Raw genomic sequence first — 21,949 nt, 5'->3', positions numbered from 1 at the left:
TTATGTTTTGGTTTTTTTTGGCCACAAGGCATGGCATGTGGGATCTTAGCTCCCTGACCAGGGATTGAACCCACACCCCCTGCATTGGAAGGCAAAGTCTTAACCACTGGACTGCCAGGGAAGTCCCATATATTACTACTTATTTACCATTCATCTGTTGATGGACACTTAGGTTTCTTCCATATCTTGTAAATAATAATGCTATGAACATTGGAGTTCATGTATCTTTTCAAATTCATGTTTGTTTGTTTGTTTTAATATAAACCCAGGGGTGGAATTGCTGGTTCATATGGCAGTTCTAATTGTAGTTCTTTGAGAAACCTTCATACTGTTTTCCACAGTGGCTGCACCAATTTACATTCCTGCCAACAGTGTACAAGGGCTCCCTTTTCTCCACATCCTTGCCAACATTTATTATTTGTGGGTTTGTTTGGTTTTTTTTTTTTTTTTTTTTTGATGCTAGCTATTCTAACAGGTGTGAGGTGATATGTCATTGTGGTTCAGATTTGCATTTCCCTGATGATTAGTGATGTTGCACATCTATTCATATGCCCATTGGCCATCATTGACCATCTGTGTGCCTTCTTTGGAAAAATGTCTATTAAGGTCTTCTGCCTATTTTTAAGTGGTTGTTTGATTTTATTGATGTTGAGTTGTATGAGATGTTTATATATTTTGGATATTAACCTGTTATTGGTCATAACATTTCCAAACATTTTCTTCCATTCAGTAGATTGTATTTTCATTTCATCAGTGTTGCCTTTGCTGTGCAAAAGCTTTTAAGTTGAATTAGGTCCTATCTGTTTTGCTTTTACTTCCTTTGCTTTAGGAGGCAGATCCAAAACACTACTGTTGTGATTTATGTCAAAGAATGTTCTGCCTATGCTTTCCTCTAGGAGTTTTATGGTTCTCAGTCTTACAATTAGGTCTTTAATCCATTTTGAGTTTATTTTTGTATATGCTGTGAGAGAATGTTCTAATTTTATTCTTTTACATATATCTGTCCAGTTTTCCCAGCACTACTTATTGAGAAAACGTTTTTTCCTCCATTGTATATTCTTGTCTCCTTTGTTGTAGATTAATTGACCATAGTGTGTGGGTTGGTTTCTGGGCTCCTGATTCTGTTCCATTGATTTTTGTGTCTGTTTTTTGCCAGTACCATACTGTTTTGATTACTGTAGCTTTGTAATATAGTCAGAAGTCAGGGACCGTGATTTCTCCAGCTCTGTGTTCCTTTCTCAATATTGTTTTGGCTATTTGTGGTCTTTTGTGTTTGCACACAAATTTTAAAATTATTTGTCCTTGTTCTGTGAAGAATGCCATTGGTATTTTGATAGAGATTGTATTGAATCTGTAGGTTGCCTTGGGTATTATGGTCTTTTTAACAATATTAAATCTTCCCATCCAAGGACATGTTATATCTTTTCATCTGTTTTTGTTGTCTTCAACTTCTTCTATCACTGTCTTATGGTTTTCTGAATACAGGTCTTTTACCTCCTTAAGTAGGTTTATTCCTAGGTATTTTATTCTTTTTGATGCAATGGAAAATGAGATTGCTTTCTTGATTTATCTTTCTGATCTTCTGTTGTTAGTGTACAGAAATGCAACAGAGTTCTGTGTATTATTTTTTTATCCTGCAACTTTAATGAATTCACTGATGAGCTCTAGTAGTTTTCTGGTGATATCTTTAGGATGTTCTATATATACTATCATGTCATCTGCAGACAGTGACAGTTTTACTTCCTTTCCAATTTGGATTATTTTTATTTCTTTCTTTTTTTTTTTTTATCTGATTGTTGTGGCTAGGACTTCCTATATTATGTTGAATAAAAGTGGCAAGAGTGGGCATCCTGCTCTTGTTCCCGATCTTAGAGAAGATGCTTTTAGCTTTTTACTGCTGAATATGATGTTAGCTGTGGGTTTGTCTTATGTGAACTTTATTATGTTGAGGTAGGTTCTCCCTGTGCCCACTTTCTGGAGAGTTTTTATCACAAATTTATGTTAAACTTTGTCAAAAGCTTTTTCTGCATCTATTGAGATAATCATATGATTTTTATTCCTCAGTTTCTTAGTGTGGTGTATCACATTGATTGATTTGTGAATACTGAAAAATCCTTGTATTCCTGGGATAAATCTCACTTGATCTTGGTGTATGATCCTTTTAATGTAGTGTTTGATTTGGTTTGCTAGTATTTTTTTTTGAATTTTATTTTATTTTTAAGCAGCAGGTTCATATTAGTTATCTATTTTATACAAATCAGTGTATATATGTCAAGCCCAATCCCCCAATTCATCCCATCACCCACCCCCCACTTTTCCCCCTTGGTGTCCATATGTTTGTTCTCTACATCTGTGTCTGAATTTCTGCCTTGCAAACTGGTTCATCTGTACCATTTTTCTAGGTTCCACATATATGTGTTAATATACGATATTTGTTTTTCTCTTTCTGACTTACTTCACTCTGTATGACAGTCTCTAGGTCCATCCACATCTCTACAAATGACCCAATTTCGTTCCTTTTTATAGCTGAGTAATATTCCATTGTATATATGTACAACATCTTTTTTATCCATTCCTATGTTGATGGACATTTAGGTTGCTTCCATGACCTGGCTATTGAAAATAGTGCTGCAATGAACATTGGGGTGCATGTGCCTTTTTGAATTATGGTTTTCTCTGGGCACATGCCCAGTAGTGGGATTGCTGGGTCATATGGTAATTCTATTTTTAGTTTTTTAAGGAACCTCCATACTGTTCTCCATAGTGGCTGTATCAATTTACATTCCCAGCAACAGTGCAAGAGGGTTCCCTTTCCTCCACACCCACTCCAGCATTTGTTGTTTGTAGATTTTCTGATGATGCCCATTCTAACTGGTATGAGGTGATACCTCATTGTGGTTTGATTTCCATTTCTCTAATAATTAGTGATGCTGAGCAGCTTTTCATGTGCCTCTTGACCATCTGTATGTCTTCTTTGGAGAGATGTCTATTTAGGTCTTCTGCCCATTTTTGGATTGGGTTGTTTGGTTTTTAATATTGAGCTACCTGAGCTGTTTATATATTTTGGAGATTAATCCTTTGTCTGTTGATTCATTTTCAAATATTTTCTTCCATTCTGAGGGTTGTCTTTTTGTCTTGTTTGTAGTTTCCTTTGCTGTGCAAAAGCTTTTAAGTTTCATTAGGTCCCATTTATATTCTTTTGCTTTCATTTCCATTACTCTAGGAGGTGAGTCAAAAAAGATCTTGCAGTGCTTTATGTCAAAGTGTGTTATTCCTATGTTTTCCTCTAAGAGTTTTATAGTGTTCAGTCTTACATTTAGGTCTTTAATCCATTTTGAGTTTATGTTTGTGTATGGTGTTAGTAAGTGTTTTAATTTCATTCTTTTACATTTAGCTGTCCAGTTTTCCCAGCACCACTTAGTGAAGAGACTGTCTTTTCTCCATTGTATATCCTTGCCTCCTTTGTCATAGATTAGTTGACCATAGGTGCATGGATTTATCTCTGGGCTTTCTATCCTGTTCCATTGTTCTGTATTTCTGTTTTTGTGCCAGTACCATATTATCTTGATTACTGTAGCTTTGTAGTATAGTCTGAAGTCAGAGAGTCTGATTCCTCCAGCTCCGTTTTTTTCCCTCAAGATTGCTTTGGCTATTTGGGGTCTTTTGTGTCTCCATACAAATTTTAAGGTTATTTTTCTAGTTTTGTAAAAAAAAGCCATTGGTAATTTGATAGGGATTGCACTGAATCTGTAGATTTCTTTGGGTATTACAGTCATTTTCACAATACTGATTATTCCTATATTGCCAGAACCCCAGGTTAGGAAGCCTGACGTGGGGCTCAGAACCTTCACTCCAGTGGGTGGACTTCTGTGGTATAATCGTTCTCCAGTTTGTGATTCATCCACACAGCGGTTATGGGATTTGATTTTATTGTGATCGTGCCCCTCCTACCATCTCATTGTGGTTTCTCCTTTGTCTTTGGATGTGCATTATCTTTTCCGGTGAGTTCCAATGTCTTCCTATTGATAATTGTTCAGCAGTTAGTGGCGATTCCGGTGCTCTCACAAGAGGGAGTGAGCACATGTCCTTCTACTCCGCCATCTTGAACCGAGCACCAGTTTGCTAGTATTTTTGTTGATAATTTTTACATTTATGTTTATGAGTGACAATGACCTATAATTTTCTTTTTTCATAATATCTTTGTTTGGTTTTGGTATCAGGGTGATGCTGCCCTCATAGAATGAGTTTGGAAATGTTCCTTCCTCTGAAATTTTTTGGAATAGTTTGAGAAGGATCGGTGTAACTCTTCTCTAAATGTCTAGTACAGTTCATCTGTGAAGCCATCTGGTCCTGGACTTTTTTTTTTTTTTTTTTGTGGTACACAGGCCTCTCACTGTTGTGGCCTCTCCCATTGTGGAGCACAGGCTCCGGAAGCGCAGGCTCAGCGGCCATGGCTCATGGGCACAGCCACTCCTCAACATGTGGCATCTTCCCGGACCAGGACACGAGCCCATGTCCCCTGTATCGGCAGGTGGACTCTCAACCACTGCGCCACCAGGGAAGGCCCTGGTCCTGGACTTTTGTCTGTTGGGAGTTTTTTAATTACTGATTCAATTTCATTACTAGTAATTGGTCTGTTCATATTTTCTATTTCTTCCTGGTTAAGTCTTGGAAGATTGTACCTTTCTAAGAACTTGTCCGTTTCTTCCAGGTTGTCCATTTTATTGGCATGTAGTGCTTGTAGTTGTCTCTTATGATCTTCTGTATTTCTGTTGGGTCAGTTGTAACTTCTCCATTTTCGTTTCTGATTTTCAGTTTGGGCCCTCTTTTTTCTTGATGAGTTTAGTTAAAGGTTAATCAATTTTGTTTATCTTTTCGATGAACTATCTTTTAGTTTCATTGATCTTTTCTATTGTGTTCTTCATCTCTATTTCATTTATTTCTGCGCTGATCTTTATGATTTATTTCCTTCTGCTAACTTTCAGTTTTGTTTGTTCTTCTTTCTCTAATTCCTTTAGATGTAAGATTAGGTTGTTTATTTGAGATTTTTCTTATTTCCTGAGGTAAGCTTGTATTGCTCTAAACTTCCCTCTTAGAACTGTTTTTGCTGCATCCCATAGATTTTGGAATGGTATGCACTTGAAAAGAATGTGTATTCTGCTGCTTTTGGATGGAATGTTCTATATATATCAATTAAGTTCAGTTGGTCTAATGCATCATTTAAGGCCAGTGTTTCCTTATTGATTTTCTGTCTGGAAATCTGTCCATTGATATAAGTGGGGTGTTTAAGTCCCCTACTATTATTGTGTTACTCTTGATATATCCCTTTATGCCTATTTATATTTGCTTTATATATTTAGGTGCTCCTATGTTGGATGCACATATATATACAATTGTTATATCTTCTTGGATTGATCCCTTGCTCATTATGTAGTGTACTTCTTTGTCTCTTGTAACAGTCTTTATTTTATTGTCAGTTTTGTCTGGTATAAGTATTGCTACCTTGGCTTTCTTTTGATTTCCATTTTCATGGAATACCTTTATTCATCTCCTCACTTTCAGTCTCTTTGTGCCTTTAGATCTGAAGTGAGTCTCCTCTAGGCAGTGTATATATGAGTCTTGTTGTCATATGCATTCAGCCATTAGTTTTTCTTACAAAGATCAGAAACAAGGCAAGGATATTCCCTCTCATCACTGCATTTCTATATCACTCTGGAAATTGTAGTTAATGCTGTAATACAAGAAAAGGAAATGAAATATAAACATGTTAAGGAAGAAGAAATAAAATTTTGTTTGCAAATAACATTATTTTCTATGCATAAATGTTTTCCTTAAAGGCCCTCCTGGAACTATTAAGTGATTATAGCAAGGTTAAATGGTAAAAAGTTAATGTACAAATTCTATCAATTTCCTACATACCAGCAATTAAGAAGTGAATTTGAAAAGAAAAACTTACTATTCACCTTAGCAACCCCCCCCAAGTGAAATAGATAAAATCGAAATCTGAATTTATCTATCTATCTATCTACACGCAGATATTATATACAGTATCTTGGTGAGGAAAACTATAAAACTAGGGTGGACAATATCAAAGAATTAAATAACTGGAGATATATTCTGTTTTCATAGATAGGGAGACACAATATTACCAATATTCCAACTTGATCTACAATTTTTAAACAATACCAATTACGATCTCAGCAAATCATTTTGCACATTGGGTGTTGTTCCATAGCCTAATATATGGTCTATCCTGGAGAATGTGGCCACTTGAGAAGAATATGTATTCTGTCATTGGGTGGTCTGTTAGGTCTGATTAACTTATAGTGTTGGTGAAGCCTTCTATATCCTTGTAGATCTTCTGCACTGCTCATTTATTTTTAGTGCTGAATAATACTGCATTGTGTATATGTTCCTAGTCTACTTATCCATTCACGTATGAAAGGCATCTTGGTTACTTCCAAGTTTGTCAATTATGAATAAAGTTGCTATAAATATCCATGTGCAGGTTTTTGTGTGGACATAAGTTTTCAATTCATTTGGTTAAATACCAGAGATCATGATTACTGGATCATATGGTAAGACAATGTTTGGTTTTGTAAGAACCTGCCAAACTGTCTTCCAAAGTAGCTGTACCATTTTGTATTTCTACCAGCAATGAATAAGATTTCCTGTTGCTCCATATACCCCCCCAGCATTTGGTATTGTCATTGTTTTGGATTTTCACAGTTCTAATAGAGTGTACTATATCTCTTTGTTGCTTTCATTTGTAATTCCTTAATGATATATGCTGTTGAATATCTTCATATGTTTATTTGCCAACTATGTATCTTCTCAGGTGAGGTGTCTGTTTTTATCTTTGCCAATTTTATTAATTAGATCGCTTGTTTTCTTATTGTTGAGTTTTAGGAACTCTTTCTATATCTTGGATACTAGCCCTTTATCTCATATGTCTTTTGCAAATGTTTCCTCTAAGTTTGTGGCTTGTCTTCTCTTTCTATTGATGTCATCTTTCTCAGAGCAGAAATTTTTAATTTTAATAAAGTGCAGTATATCAATTTTTCTTTTCAAGGACTGTGCCTTTGATGCTGCATCTATAAAGCCATTGCTATACCCAAGGTAATCTAGGTTTTCTTCTGTATTTTCATCTAAGAATTCAACCAGGAACAGAATTAGTTGGATTTCTGAAATACCATATCCTAGTATTTCAGAAAGTAATTTTAAGCTTACTTAAGGTTTAGGTCCATGACCCATTTTGAGTTGATTTTTGTAAAGGCCATAAAATCTGTGTCTGGGTTCATTTTTTTGCATGTGGATGTCCAGTTGATCCAGCATCACTTGTTGAAAAGACGAGTTTGCTCCATTGTATTGCCTTTGCTTCTTTGTTAACGATTAGTTTACTATATTTATGTGGGTCTATTTCTAGGCTCTTCATTCTGTTCCATTGGTCTATTTTTCTATTCTTCCTCAATACCACACTGTCTTGATTACTGTAATTGCACACTTTAAAAAGATATATTCTTTGGTATGTGAATTATATCTCAATAAACATGTCATTTGAAAATATCAAAAAGAATAGTGAACAAATAAATGGATAAACAATTACCTTTAAACTAAAAATTAATTGCAAATCTGGATTAATATCAGTTTTAAGATTTACACAATCTAGAATTTTGTTTTGTTTGAAAATAGTCAGGTGTGACAGATATTTGAGGCTAAGAAGTGTAGTTCAAGTATATTATAAAGAGAGAAAAGCTCCAGAAGGGATTTGTAATTATTGTATAATAAAAGGTTAATCAAAATTTATTATCTCAGATAAAGATAGTAAATGTGTATTGGCTTACAGTGTATTCTGATTAATTGCAGTACTCTTCCTACAGTGCTGTTTTTGTTTCTGAGATTCTGAGACAGATTCTGAGACAACATCTAGGAGTGTGGAAAAAAAGGCCTTTGTGTAAATGAAATGTCTGTCATCATCAAGGAAGTGAGAATTTGTAGAGTTCAAAGTGAAATTTATAGCTTAGATAATAAAACCTAGATTTAAAAAATTTTTCCAATGTGACAAACATTTTTCACTCAATCCTCACAGCTTATCTGTAAAGTAGGCAGTTTTGTTCTTCCATTTTATAGATGAAGAAACTGTGGCCTTGGAAGTTAAATATCTTGCTTAAAGTTACTTTCTGAAATACTAGGATATGGCATTTCAGAAATCCAGCTAATTTTGTTCTTGGTTTTATTCGCCTAATCACTATCCAACAGTGATTCTTACTGTCCAATGGTCCAAAATCAACAGAATGGAAGAGGCAAACCATTTTTTCAGTAGAGTTGGACTAGTATGATCTGTATGGTCAGTGTGGTCCAAGTTGAACGCATATTTGACAGGATATTAGGTTGAGAAGTTTAGATCTTCAAATTAAGATCCTGCTGTTGGAGCAAAAATAGACGGAGGCATCATGTTCCTTAGAAGATTACAGAAATGGTGAACCTGGGTAAAGGAAAATAATATAATCATCAAAAGATTGATTCATAGTAATTCAGGAACCTATAGAAAGTTTGACCTTAATACTGAGCCAACATTTGCCCAGAGAGAAATTTATTTTGGTTTTCACTGTTTATGGCTAGGCATGGAATTTTTTGAATATTTTGTTCTATCTAAAATTACCAGATAAGTAGAAGTTTCTAAAATTATACAAAAGGCAAACTTAAAAAGGAAAGAAATCATAAAGCTGCAAATGATTTCTTTGGAATAATGAAACTCATCACAAAAGACTACATATGTATGATCTCATTTGTAATAAATGTCCAGTATATATAAATCTATAGGGATGTAAGGTAGATAAGTCATTGCCTAGGTGTGGTGAGGTGGTGGAGGCTGGGGGCTGGAGAGTGACTCTAATGGTTGTAGCATTTCTTTTTGGCATAATAAAAATATTCTAAATCTAGATTGTGGTGATGGTTGCAGAACTCTGAATATATTAGAATCATTGTATGGTATACTTTAATGGTTAATTTTCATGGTATATTAAATATATCTCAGTAAAGATCTTGAAAAAGTCACAGGTAAACATTTTTAAAGCATGTGGATGTCAACAATGGTGATGTTTATCTGAGATGTTGCTGTCATTAACAGGAGCAATTGAAACAACATTGCAATCAAAACAACGATTTGTAAGCAACCTTATTAGTTGATGATCAAGTAATAATATTTTAAGTATTTTACATATTAGTATTTAAGGTGCTTATAAATATGTATTGTACTGCTATCACTTTCAAGGGATTGGTTTTGGAAGAAAAATCAGGAGAGCTTTAAACAACATAGGGGAAAAAAAAGAGATATCTTCAGGATATCAGGAGAGCTTTAGAGAATCTGGAAATCAGAAAATATGAAAAAAAAAAAAGATTTCAAGGAGGAGAAATGATCAGCTGTGTTAAATGCCATTGAGAGTTCAAGAAAGATTAGAACAGAAAAAAAAGTGTCCCTTGTATTTATCACCATAGAAGCTTTTGTTAGGGAGAGTTTCAACAGGTGGGTGAGTACAGTAGAGTTGAAATCCATATATAAATAAAAAATTGATAAATTGAAAAATTAATAAAAGGTGAATAAAAGGACATAGTACAGGGAGACAACTCTCACAGTAGTTTTCACTCTGAAATCAAACAGGAAAAATGGAATAGTAGCTAGAGGGCAATGAGGGTCAAGGGAGTGTTGTTGTTCTTGCATTGGTGGTGGTAGAGGTGGTTATGGTAGTTTAAACATGGCTGTGAATGATCCAGTAGTGAGGGGATGATAAAGGAGAGAGTTAAGATAATTGCAGAAGCGAAGCTAAAGGGGGATGGGACCAAAGCACATGTAAAGAATTTGGCCTCTGCTGAAAGAAGGGATGCTTCCTTCATTGTATCAGGGTAGAAGAAGACTCATGAATGTACAGACAAGTTTATAAATTTGGTTATGGAAATATGAGAACATTTCCATCACTTGACTTCTGTTTTTACTATAATGAATGAGATGAATTATAAAGTCCTGAAACAAAATATACATACAAAGAAGGCTTTCCTGTATGTTCTGTGTTAACTGTCCAGTGGATGTTGAGGGGTGTGATAAAATGCTTTGCTGTATTTTCCCCACTCATTACTAAATTATGTGGCTATTTGAACACTATGCCATTGATGGAATTAAAGAGATAAGATAAACTCCTTGTTTTCCATATCAAATATAATGAAAAAAACAATAACATATTGTTCTTACTCTTTGTCAGGCCCTGCTCTAATAATTATATATTATACTTTATCAGGCTTTTTTCATTTTTTTAATTCACTTAATCCTGTTAGAACCCTATAAATTGGGTATTATCATCCACAGTTATCAGACTGAAGCCCAGAGAATTGAATAACTTGCCTACACTTAATAAATAGTAGAACTAGATTCAAATCCAGCCAAATTGTCTCCAGATTTTAGGCTTTCACCACTATGCAAAGGACATTGATCTTGAGCAACAGATTCACTCGTCCATTCATCTACTCATCCATTCAACAAATATATTTATTGGCATTTACTATTTAGTTAAGCCCACTACCCCCCTAAAAAGAAAACCCTACTCTCTGCAAAATACTAAGAATGGAGGATGAAAAAAAAAATACAGTCCCTACCACTAAGGAAATTATATCTAGCTTGCTACTATGGCAAAGAATTACTACATAGAGCTTTAATATAAATGAAATGTGTGGTAAATTCTATAAGGAAGGAAGTGATATGAGAATTAAAAACTATCCACTCTTATTTAAAGAATAAAGAAAAGTGACATGTGAAGAGACCTTGAAAAATGCATAGAATTTGAACTTACGTAAATAGGGAAAACAACATACTGGACAAAACATTAAATAACATAAGCAAAAGCCCAAAGATAGAAAGATGTGGCAGATGTATAGGGGGGAAAAAAATGGAGCTCTTCTCCTATAATATAGGATCCTAAGCTTAACTGTAAAGGACCATGAAGGTTTTGTTTTCCTTTGTCTGGGTAGAAGGCATGACATGATTAGAGTCCTAGTTTTAAAAGATGAATGATATAGCAGTGAGTGATATCTTGAAGCAGAGAAGGAAACTGGGAGGTTTTTAAAAGTACTAATGGGATTATGTTCAACCAACCACTGAGAAAAATGTCAATCATCAGCCAAAAAGTAATTATAGTTAGTATACACAATGAAGTACAGCTTCTATCTTCAAAGAGCCTCCAGTTTCACCAAGGAGGCAAGACTTACTTACACTAAACTATTAAGGGACAAACATATATATATATATTGGTAACTGTGATGTTGTGACTTATAACAAGAAAGGTATATTTGGTCTTTGTCCCCTGTTCTGGCATAGAGCTCCTGACACTTCCTAAGTGATGACAGCAGAGCAACAAAGACGTCTTTTGTTATGCTAGTGAGGTGACTTTGGAACTCATCTAAGGATGGGGGCTGGTTTCCAGGGGAATCAACCACATGATTAGAGGGTTAGAACTTTCAATCCCAAACATGACCTCTGGGGAGGGAAGAGTAGCTGGATTGAGTTCAGTTGTCAAAGGCCAGTGATTTGATCAATCACACCTGCGTAATGAAGCCTCCATAAAACTCCAAAAGGACTGGGTGCAGAGAGCTTCCAGATTGGTGAACACATGGAGTTTCAGGGAGAGTGATGTGCTTAGAGAGAAAGCATGGAAGCTTCTCACCCTTTTCCAGTCCCTTGCCCTATGCATCTCTTCCCTCTGGTTGTTCCTGAGTTATATCCTTTTATAACAAACCAGTAATTTACTAACTTAAATGTTTGTCTGAGTTCTGTGAGCTGCTCTAGCAAATTAATTGATACCAAGGAGAGGGTTGTTGGAACCTCCAATCTATAGCTGGTTGGTCAGAAGCACACATGATAAGATGGACTTGTTGCAGGAAATGGGGTGCAAGAGAATGGTCACATCCCAGGTCCTGGGCAAGTCCTTGGGACAGACCACCAAGTGAGGTTCCTTGGCTGTGCACAGGAAAGCATTCAAGAGCGAGCAGAAATAGAGTGAAAGCAGAATTATTCAGGGAGATATACACTCCATAGACAGAGTGTGGGCTGTCTCAGAAGGCAAGAGGCCCCAGGATATAGGGTTGTTAGCTTTATGGGCTGGGTAATTTCATAGGCTAACAAGTGGGAGGATTATTCCAACTAATTTGGGGAAGGGGCAGCGATTTCCAAGAATTAGGCCACTGCCCACTTTTTGGCCTTTTATGGTCAGCCTAGGAACTGTCATGGCACCTGTGGGAGTGTCATTTAGCATGCTGATGTATTACAGTGAGCCTATACTGAGGCTCAAGATCTACTGGAAGTCCAGTCTTAAGCCATCTTGGGCCCAGTAGGTTCTAACCAGTTTTTGTGTATCCTCAAGTACTGTGGCATTCTTTTAAAGGTTGTGCCCTGCCCCCTTCCCTCCTATCTCAGACTTGCAATTAGCATCCAAAGAGAGAAGGGAGAGGGCAGGATGGTAGGACTGAGCTCTTAACCTATGGGACCTGATCCTATCTCCAGGTAGGTAGTATCAGAATTAAGTTGAATTGTAGGACACCCAGCTTGTGTCAGAGCGTCGTTTGGTGGTATGAGAAAACTCCCTCACTCCACACAAACCAGAACCTTTAGGAACATTTTAGTGTTGTGTTTTCTATCCCTGATCTTTTATTCTTGGCCAGGTTTCCCATGTCAAGGTTTACACATAAAATTAAATTTACCCATAAGAGTACCTTTTCTAGGTAGTTGTTCCAGACCACACCCTGTTTACTCTAGACTTGAAATTCTGGCTTTCATTCCTCTGAGTCTCTAGTGATTTGCTTTGGACTCAAACTCTTAATGCTTATTTTTGGACACCTTGGCTTTCACTTGCTAGCCTTGTTTTTCTACTTTGCTCTAGGCTCTGCTTCCTTTTCTAATGTTAATATTCCTGTGGCCTCAAGTGAAAATCCTACCTGTTCACTTCTTTCCTACTGCCTGACTAGCCCACAGGTTCTGCCTTTCTTCATGGCCACCTTAATTTCCATAAATGTTCCACCATCAGATTTGGCATTACGACATATAAAAACTTTAAGAGAGTCTTCTATTAGAAGATTAAAAGATTAGAAAAGATGAAACCCTCATAGACTAGAGTTAGCAGAGATTCAATTTCAATAGAGAGAGGGAATCAGTCAAACACGGGAAACATCTTTTCTGAAGATTAATAAGCATTCTTTTTTTACCTGTATTTGCCACCTGGTCCTAAATTCATCATCTGGTTTGTCAGAAAATAAATAATGAACAACAATGTGATTCAGGTTTTTATATTGGATAGCTTGGCTCTGATAACAAATAAACCCAGAAACATATATTGATCAAATATAATTACCTTTTATTTCTGGCTTCCATAAGAGTCCAAGTTGGATAATCCTGGTCAGCGAGTACTTTTTCAAGCAGGGATTCAGGGAGCCAGAGTCCTTCTACCTTGTAGATCTACCACCTTCTAGCACTTTATCCTAATCTCTGTGCAGTGGGTCAGAAGAAGAAAGAAAATATAGAGGAAGCACATTTGTTTCTTAATAGCCTTGGACCAGAAATGACACATATAACTTTTGCTGACAATGTCCTAGAGAAGACTTAGTCTCACAGCCACACTTAATAGCAAAGGAGGCTGAGAGATTTCATTTCTTTGAGTATCCAGTGAAGGGAAAAGCAATATTTAAGGCAGCTGTTAGTTTCCACCAGAGTTAAGAAAAATAAGGTAAAATGAATTACAAAGTCCCTTGCAAATCTGAGGTAATAATAACTATATGTAAAAATAATACGTATGATTAAGTAATAAGTATAAGGTAAAATGCTGCTATTGAGTCAGTGCAAGTTAAAAATTGTGAGAGATAATAAAGGAAATATAGGAATCAGTGCATTTCTTTGTTAAAATATTCCAATAGTGATGTTTCTCTCCAAAAATCACGATTAAATCACAAATTGAAAAGGAATATCAGTTGGGGAAAATGCCCCTTAATAAAGTAAGTAACAGGTTCTTGTCAATTTTATTAATGTGGCTTTCAAAACAACTGGGACAGAAAATAAACTGTGCTTAACACTTGTTTAATGGATTATATTTGTCTGCTGTGTGATGTAGGTCAGAAAGAGTCTGAAGATAAAATTGAGGATGAAGAATTGGATGTCAGTTTTAGGATATCAATGTTCAAACTACCAGTACGTACTTCAGATTCACTGAGGTATGCTGCATTATTGAAAGCAAAAGAACAAGATTATTTTCCTGTGTATACCGAGCCACTTTGTACCACTCATCAAAAACCAGTAATTAAAATAAAAGACATGCTGTTGGAGAAGAGTGTAAGAAGAGAGTTTTTTACAACACAAAGAACTGGTATGAAACTCCAAGCACTTTATGATATTGATAAATATTGCTCAGAACAAAAGAAGCAGGCAAGCTATAAAAATAAAGTAACAGCTGTTAGAGTGGCACAAGTGGCCCAAGAACGAGTTAGATTAACTATTCAAGAAAATTTAAATAAGAAAATATATGCTACGCATAAACTAACTGCAAGAGATAATAAGACCATTCAGAATGGTTTACAACGACTTTGGCAGGACAGATCCAACTACCTTGAGAAAGTTAAAGAGAGGAGAGTCCTGTTTCTGGAAGAAAAAAACCAAAAGGCTAAAGACCGTTTATTAATTCAAAACTTAAATAATGAGCGCACTCTTTTGACCAAAGAAATGACTAAAATTGACAGATTGAAGAAGAAGCAGGCTGTCTTAAAAGAGAAGAGCCTAGTTGTTCAGCAAAAACTGGCAACTGAAAAATATCAAAAGGATTTACTTAAACAAATGAAGGAAATTAGGTAGGTACAGTTTTGATATAATAGAAGCTTTTACATTGTTAGGGAGGAAAAAATTTTCCTCTGCCGTCTAGGTTCTCCTGGCTGGTTTAAGAACTAAATGGATGTGAGACAGATTAACAGGAGAAAATCAAACAAAAGTTTAATAACATCTACACGTGGGAGGGACCCGGGAAAACTGAGTAACTCCCCCAAGTAGCTGAAGCCATCACCTTAAATACCATCTTCAGCTAAAGACAAAAGGAGGTGTTGAGGACGGAGAACCAATTATGAGAGGTTACCAGGAAAAGCACAGTAAACAAGGGTAAGGTTGTCATACAGATCTGTCACCTGTCTTCTCCATCAAGTTTCTAGAGGTTTGGTCATCCTCTTCCTCAGCTTATAGAGTTGTAAAATAGCTCAAAGAGATAAAAAGACACAGATAATTCTAAAGGGTACACCAGACAGGACCCCCAGTAATTTTTTTTTACCCTTTTTTACCCTTGTGTGTCTTTCACAGTTTTTTTTTTTTTTTTTGTTCTGATATTAGATTGAAGCTTATCAGCCAGTTTTATCCTGGTTATATTTTAAGTGACCAAACTGTGAATACGTATGTTTAAGGCTTATCTAGAAATACTTAAAGATCATTATAACTGATTATTTCATTTACATTTTAAAATGCTATTGTTTAAAAAAAGTAGTCTGTACTAGAAAGGAGTGTAAAATAAGAAGAAAACATTTGTCTTTTCCTAGCGATAAGTAAATTTAAAGCTATTTACTGAGGTACTTTATATAATATCTTTTTAAGTATGAAAAATATATTTTTCTCCTCCAAAATTTAAAAACATTTTCCTTAATGTATACTTTGTGTGTGTGTTTGTGTGTGTGTGTGTGTGTGAGAGAGAGAGAGAGAGAGAGAGAGAGAGAGAGAGAGAGAGAGAGAAAGATTTTGGAAATAATTTTTTTTATAATTTAATAGAAAATATATATTTTGGAAAAGAGAATGAAAGCTAGTCTGGTATATCAAAATGTAAGTCTAGCACAAATCAATGTTAAAGAAAATTTAAGCAGCTTAGTTTTATTACAGCAAATTGAATGTCTGGCCATCATTAATCTGTAGAGGATGCAGAGTCAAGTGAGCTTCCTAATGTGTATTAACTGAATTATCTTCTCTTGTAAGCTGCTGCACAGATATTATCCTTGAGAGTACACAGGAATAAGGCAATGTTCTGGTTATGTCAATAATGTATCCTAAAAGGCATTACCAAGTTTTATTATAAATGTTTTCAAATAAAGATTATCAATGTGCAGAAAAGAGCTGTGACTCAAAAAAGTAAAATCTGTCTAGAGACTTCAGAAGTTTCTCAATTCTTTTTCTGCCATTTGATTCTTCATTAACGTATCAAACACTTCACCTAAAAGTATTCTGGTGAATCTCAATAACTAGTGAAGTCATTACTGAGAATATAACTTCCTGATCCTGCTCTGGAATGAGGAAAAATGAATGAAGAAAGGGGAACCATAAAGCTCTAGTTTAGGAAATTGATAAAATACCCATAGGAGTGTTTAAGAAGGAATTAATAAGAGACTTTAAAATGAAAGAATTTCTATATCAGGTAAAAGCTGGTCATAAGTTTCCCCAAATATTCTTGTCCCTACTCGAAAAAAGTGATGACACTTCTCAGGGCAGAACAGCATCGTGTACATTTTGAAGTAGAGTATCATTTAGCTTGGAAGATCTGGCACCTAAGGCAGTTATCCAATTACATCATCTTCTTCTTGTCCTTATTTTTGTCATCAATTGACCTTCTTGACTACCCTCTTCATTCCCTGTGGTCCTTATATCCTGATATATAAAGCTTTTCTTTATCCAGCTTCTGCCGTTATCACTGTTAACTTCCAAATTCAGAAGAACAACCCTCCCAACTGCCTAACCTAACCTAAACATTTTTGGATCCCAGAACCCTTTAAACTCATTTCCATAGACATATAAACGCCACCTCATCACTTGGAACTGCACCACCTCTTAAATTTTAAACTCATATATTTACTTATGGCTAAAATCCTTATCTTTTCAACTCTTTTTTTCCTTTACTTTCACCACATGTATTCTTCAAATATATTGTGACAGTCATCCCTCAAATAACCTTTCTTATAGACTTTCTAGTGTAGCTTCCAGGGTTCTTTCATTCGATTATTCTTTTTTCCGTTTCACCCAGTGTCTCTGATGTCTTTTTCTTTCATTGCCTCCACCATGCTAACCGCCTCAGCCCCTACCTTGGAACAATCCAATTATCTATCTTCATTTTTTGTATTCAGGTAAAAATGGCTAGAAGACATCAGTGACTTGTAGATTTATGCTGATATCAATTCTATGGCCTCCAATTTTAGCTGCTCCCTCAGGTGCTTGCTCTTTATCCCATTACCTACAAAAATGATTTTAAACCTCATCAGCTATAGAGCTTCCTATGCACATACCACCTCTGACCTTTCCTTCTCAACAAGTCACTCTGTCCCAAAGGAATTTTAGGCCTTCAAGCTTGAATTTGTTCAATTTTCCAATTCCCTATCTATAAAATTCTACATATCCTATATTTATCCTCATTTCCTTTTCTACTGTCTCAGGATTAGGTTCCCATTTTCCTGTTAAGAGCTAATAATCCCTCTGTTTTTGCTCTTAGTAAGCCTGGAAGTGGGTAATGCAATACCTCTGTGCTAGGCAGAATTATGGCCCCCAAGAAGATACCATGCCCTGATCCCTAGGACTAAGAATAGGATAAGAGATGGTGGGGGAGGGGAAATTTCTCCTCTTTCCCCTATTAGTTCCTTTGGCTGGCAAGTAAAATAGCATAAGGCAGATTAACAGGAGAAAACCAAATGTATTACATGTGCAAAGGGAATCCATGTAAGTATGAAGTATTCCAAAGTCAGCAAGGCAAGGTAAGGTATATATATACTCTGGACTAAGGAGAAGAAGGTGGGGGTCTGAGGCTTCAAGGGGAAGTAAGGTTATTCACAGGAAGAACAAAAATAGTTAATGTTTGGTAGAAACATGTTTGCTGGGCCATCCTAAGACAATAAGGCACTTTGATCAAATGGGCTTTGGTAGGTTCCTCCCTGTCTACAATGCCCAATACTTTACTATAGTAACTACGGTGACAGCTTCTTCCTGGCACAGGCCCCCTATTTTAATTTTATTTAGGCAGTAAGGGGGAAGTTCAAAGGTTCTTTTGGGCCTGGATTGTTTTTAGCTCAAAATAATTTGCATTCCAGAGTGGCATATCTTTGGGAAGCCTGCCCTTGTCCCCATCAATACTACACTCATGGATATGCTACCTTACATGGCAAAGGGACTCTGCACATGTAATTGAGGGTTGACCTTAAAATAGGAAGATTATTCTGGATTATTCAGATGGGGGCAGCATATTGCATGAGCCTTGAAATGCAGAGGCAGGAGACAAAGTCAGAGGGAGTCAAAGTAGGAGAAAGACTTGACATGACATGGCTGACCTAAAGATGAAGGGAGCCATGTAGAAAAAGTGAGAAGGAAATGAATTCTGACAACAACCAGCAATCTTGGAAAGAGAACCTCAAGACCTGGATGAGAACCATGGCCCTGGCTGACACCTTGATTTCAGTCTTGTGAGAACCCAAGCAGAAAATTCAGCTGAGCCATGCTGTTCCTAGACTTCTGACCCATGGAAATTATGAAGATAATACATGGTGGTTGTTGTAAGCCAATACATTTTATAATAGTTTGTTTTATAGCAATAGGAAAATACAGACTCTTTTTTTCTCCTTTCTTACGATTGCTTTGGTTATTCCAGGACCTTTGCATTTCCATTACAATTAGCTTTTAAAACATTCAAATTACCTAAAGTTAATACATTTAAAATAAATGGTAATCTAAATTTAATCACATATATATTTAAAACAAATTTAAATGTTAATTTCTACCCAAAAAGCTCTTTGCATATTAATTTGGGGAGAACTGACATCTTAGTAATATTGTCTTCCAATCCTTGAACACGATATAACTCTCCATTAATTTAAATTTTCTTTAATTGTTTTCAGCAATATTTTATCATATTCAGTTATAGGCCTTGCATGCTTTTTATTAAACTTATATCAAAGTATTTATTTTTTGATGGTATAGTAAATGGAATTTCTTAATATTGATATAATAGATTATTATGTTTTTCACTCTTCAATTCTTTTAAATAGTTTGTTTTTTACACTTTGTCCAAGTTTATAATTGTTATCTGTAGCAGGGCTATTTCAATAAATGTCTTAGACTGAATTAGTACCATTAATTAATTACATGTGCAAGGTCTATTTTTCTGTGACTTCTACTCTGTTGCATGTCCAGACATGACTACTCTCCAGAGCTCCTATTTCAAAAGAGTTGTAGCTAATTTTCATTGAGTGATTATTAAGTACCAGCCTTCCTCTAAGGATTTTAAATGTATTAGCTCATTTACTCCCTACTAAACCCTATGAGTTGGATTGTCCCTTCTTAAAGGTGAAGAAATGATGCATGTAGAGCTTAAATAACTTGTCCAAAAATCAATCAGTAAATTGCAGATCTGGATGTCAAATCCAAGCAGAATGGTTTCACTATGTGTACTCTTAACCATAAGCCATTGCTTCTTTGTATTCAGCTCCCTAGACAATTCCATATAGATAGCCAGGCTCTTTAAACTCAGTATTACCAAAATAGAATTCTAATCTTTCTTCCCATCTGGCTGCTCTTAAGTTTCCTATCCTGATGAATGCCACTGTTATCCATACAATAAAATAAATTATTAAATGTTAGGTACTCCTCTAAGGATTTTAAATGTATTAACTCATTTAGTCCTTTACTAAACCCCATGAGTTGAATTATTCCCTTTATAAAGATGAAGAAAGTGAGATAGAGAGAACTTAAGTAACTTGTCCAAAATCACATAGTCAATAAGTTACAGACTTTCTAGACTTAGGCCTCTCTTCCACTCCCTAAGTCCACATTTCTGAGTATACTTAAATACAAATAAATATATGTATTTCATTTATATGTTCATATACCTTTATTTCTCTTTACTTTCTACAAGCTTCTCAAAATTATATCATGTCTTATTTATTTTATGTTTCCAGGATCTAGGGATAGTGCCAAGCATTATAACACATAACTCTTGAATGAATGAGGATGAATGAATGAATTTTCCTAAGGCCCATGCCATTTTTCAGGTTTTCCAGAGTAACCTGGTTCACCTTTCTCTAACTTAATCAGAGTCTGCTAGGGCTACCATAACAAAATACCACAGACTGGGTAACCTAAGCAACAGAAATTTGTCTTCTCAAGTTCTGGAGACTAGAAGTCCAAGATGAAGGTGTTGTCAGGTTTGGTTTCCCCTGAGGCCTCTCTCCTTGGTTTGAAGATGCCTGCCTTCTCACTGTGTCCTCACATGGCCTTTGTTCTGTGTATACACATCCTTGGTGTTCCTTCATCTTGTCATAAGGACAGCTCTAAAAGGCCTTTCTCCAAATACAGTCACATTCTAAGATACTGTGGGTTAGGATTTCAACATTTGAATTTGTGGAGGTCATAGTTCAGTCCATAGTAGAGTCCTAGAAAGAGCTTGGATTTAGTGAGGCTTAAGTAAAAGTTTTGCAAGTCATGGCATAGTTTGGTTAGATGCCTCTTTGGGAATCTAAGCCAGCATTTGTAAAAATTCTCAGTTATAGCTAATAGAAAACTTAGAAATATTAGCCTAAGATGAATATTATTTAATGATATAATAATATTTTAAGCAATAAGTGGAGTTCTATCTTTTTCCCATTTTGTATGTATCTATTTTGAAAACATTTAATTATCATTAACAATTTGATTGATTGTTATGGTTTTAGTCATTTAAAAGTATCTTATTCTGTTACCTTACTTTTTTCTTCTTAGGGCTCAAGAAATAGATAAAAGACACTGTGAAGAAAAGATTGTTAATGATATAATTGCCTTTCAAAAAGCTTGTGAAAGATTTCAAGATACTAAAACAAAAGCTGCAATGTGAAAAGAATTTAATCCTTAAAGTTCCCGATGGAATGACAAAGTGAACCAATGCCAGATCACATTCTATTGTCATTTTAATTTATGACCATTATTTTTAGTTAAAGCACTTTGAAATAATACTATAAAGAAGAAGTACTCTATCTCACAGATGGATTTGTATGTAAATCTTCTAAAAATATAAAGAGTGATTAAATGTTTTCTCTTCTCGATCATAATTTAACTTAAATCAGGTGAGTTGGCTCACCTAAAGGTTCCTTACATATCCAGATACCCAAGGAACAATGAAAAGTGATTTAAATTATTGGAGGAAATACTGCAAAGGCATTGCTTGTATTGTTTCATAACCTGAGTACAGCAATTTGTAAGCCATTCTCAGTTTCTCTGGCAACCTTAGAATAGTAATTTCGGCCCCAGCTATTGACTTTTATTAAAACACTGTGTTCTTTGATTAGTTTCTTTGCCTGCTTTCATATATTTAATTATATTTCCTGTTTATTTTGTTAAAACAATTTCTTTTTTCAAAATAAAAGTTTCACCATTATATTGGTGACTCATGGTTCTTATAAAAATTCAGAAAATATAAATTGTAAAAGGGAAACCTAAACATTCTTATTAACTTCCTAGAAGATTGTAAGATTTTTGTATATTTACTTTCAATGTGTTGCCTTTACATATATGGGGGGGCAGAGAGGAGAAATAGAGAGAGAAAGGATGCATGTAATTGAGTAATTGTGATCATAAAGTATTCAGAAATGGTATATATTCATTTTAAGTCTATTTTAATACATATTCATGGTGTTAGAATTTGAAAAATAAAGAACAATATAAAAAGATACAAAAATTCTTTGTAAAATTTAGTCGATTTTCAATAGTATTTTCAATCTAGAAAGATAAATGTCTCCACTTACTATGACATGCTCACTTAATACAATGTAACTAATACCATTCAAATTTCTCTTTTAATACTCATCAGTTATATATGCAAGTTTTTAAGTGTTTCTTTTTAAAATTCTCTAATTTTATTAGTCTATGGTAAATTTCCCAAAATTAAATATT

General features: G+C 35.2%; 1 protein-coding gene across 1 annotated transcript in view; it reads left to right on the top strand.

Annotated features, from left to right (window-relative positions):
• The window catches only part of LRRIQ3 (leucine rich repeats and IQ motif containing 3), a 187,855-nt gene extending 166,901 nt beyond the window's left edge, over positions 1–20,954 (top strand). Inside the window, exons 6-7 of the mRNA XM_032653134.1 lie at positions 14,145–14,874; positions 20,783–20,954. Coding sequence (XP_032509025.1) covers positions 14,145–14,874; positions 20,783–20,894 — 842 coding nt within the window. The 3' untranslated portion in view covers positions 20,895–20,954. The remainder of the gene's footprint in view (positions 1–14,144; positions 14,875–20,782) is intronic.
• Positions 20,955–21,949: the final 995 nt, after the last annotated feature.

The sequence above is a fragment of the Phocoena sinus genome, chromosome 1, assembly GCF_008692025.1.
Source record: "Phocoena sinus isolate mPhoSin1 chromosome 1, mPhoSin1.pri, whole genome shotgun sequence".
In the NCBI taxonomy this organism is placed as follows: domain Eukaryota; kingdom Metazoa; phylum Chordata; class Mammalia; order Artiodactyla; family Phocoenidae; genus Phocoena; species Phocoena sinus.
Note: the sequence above shows the minus strand (reverse complement) of the source record. Positions and strands in the feature narration are given on the sequence as shown.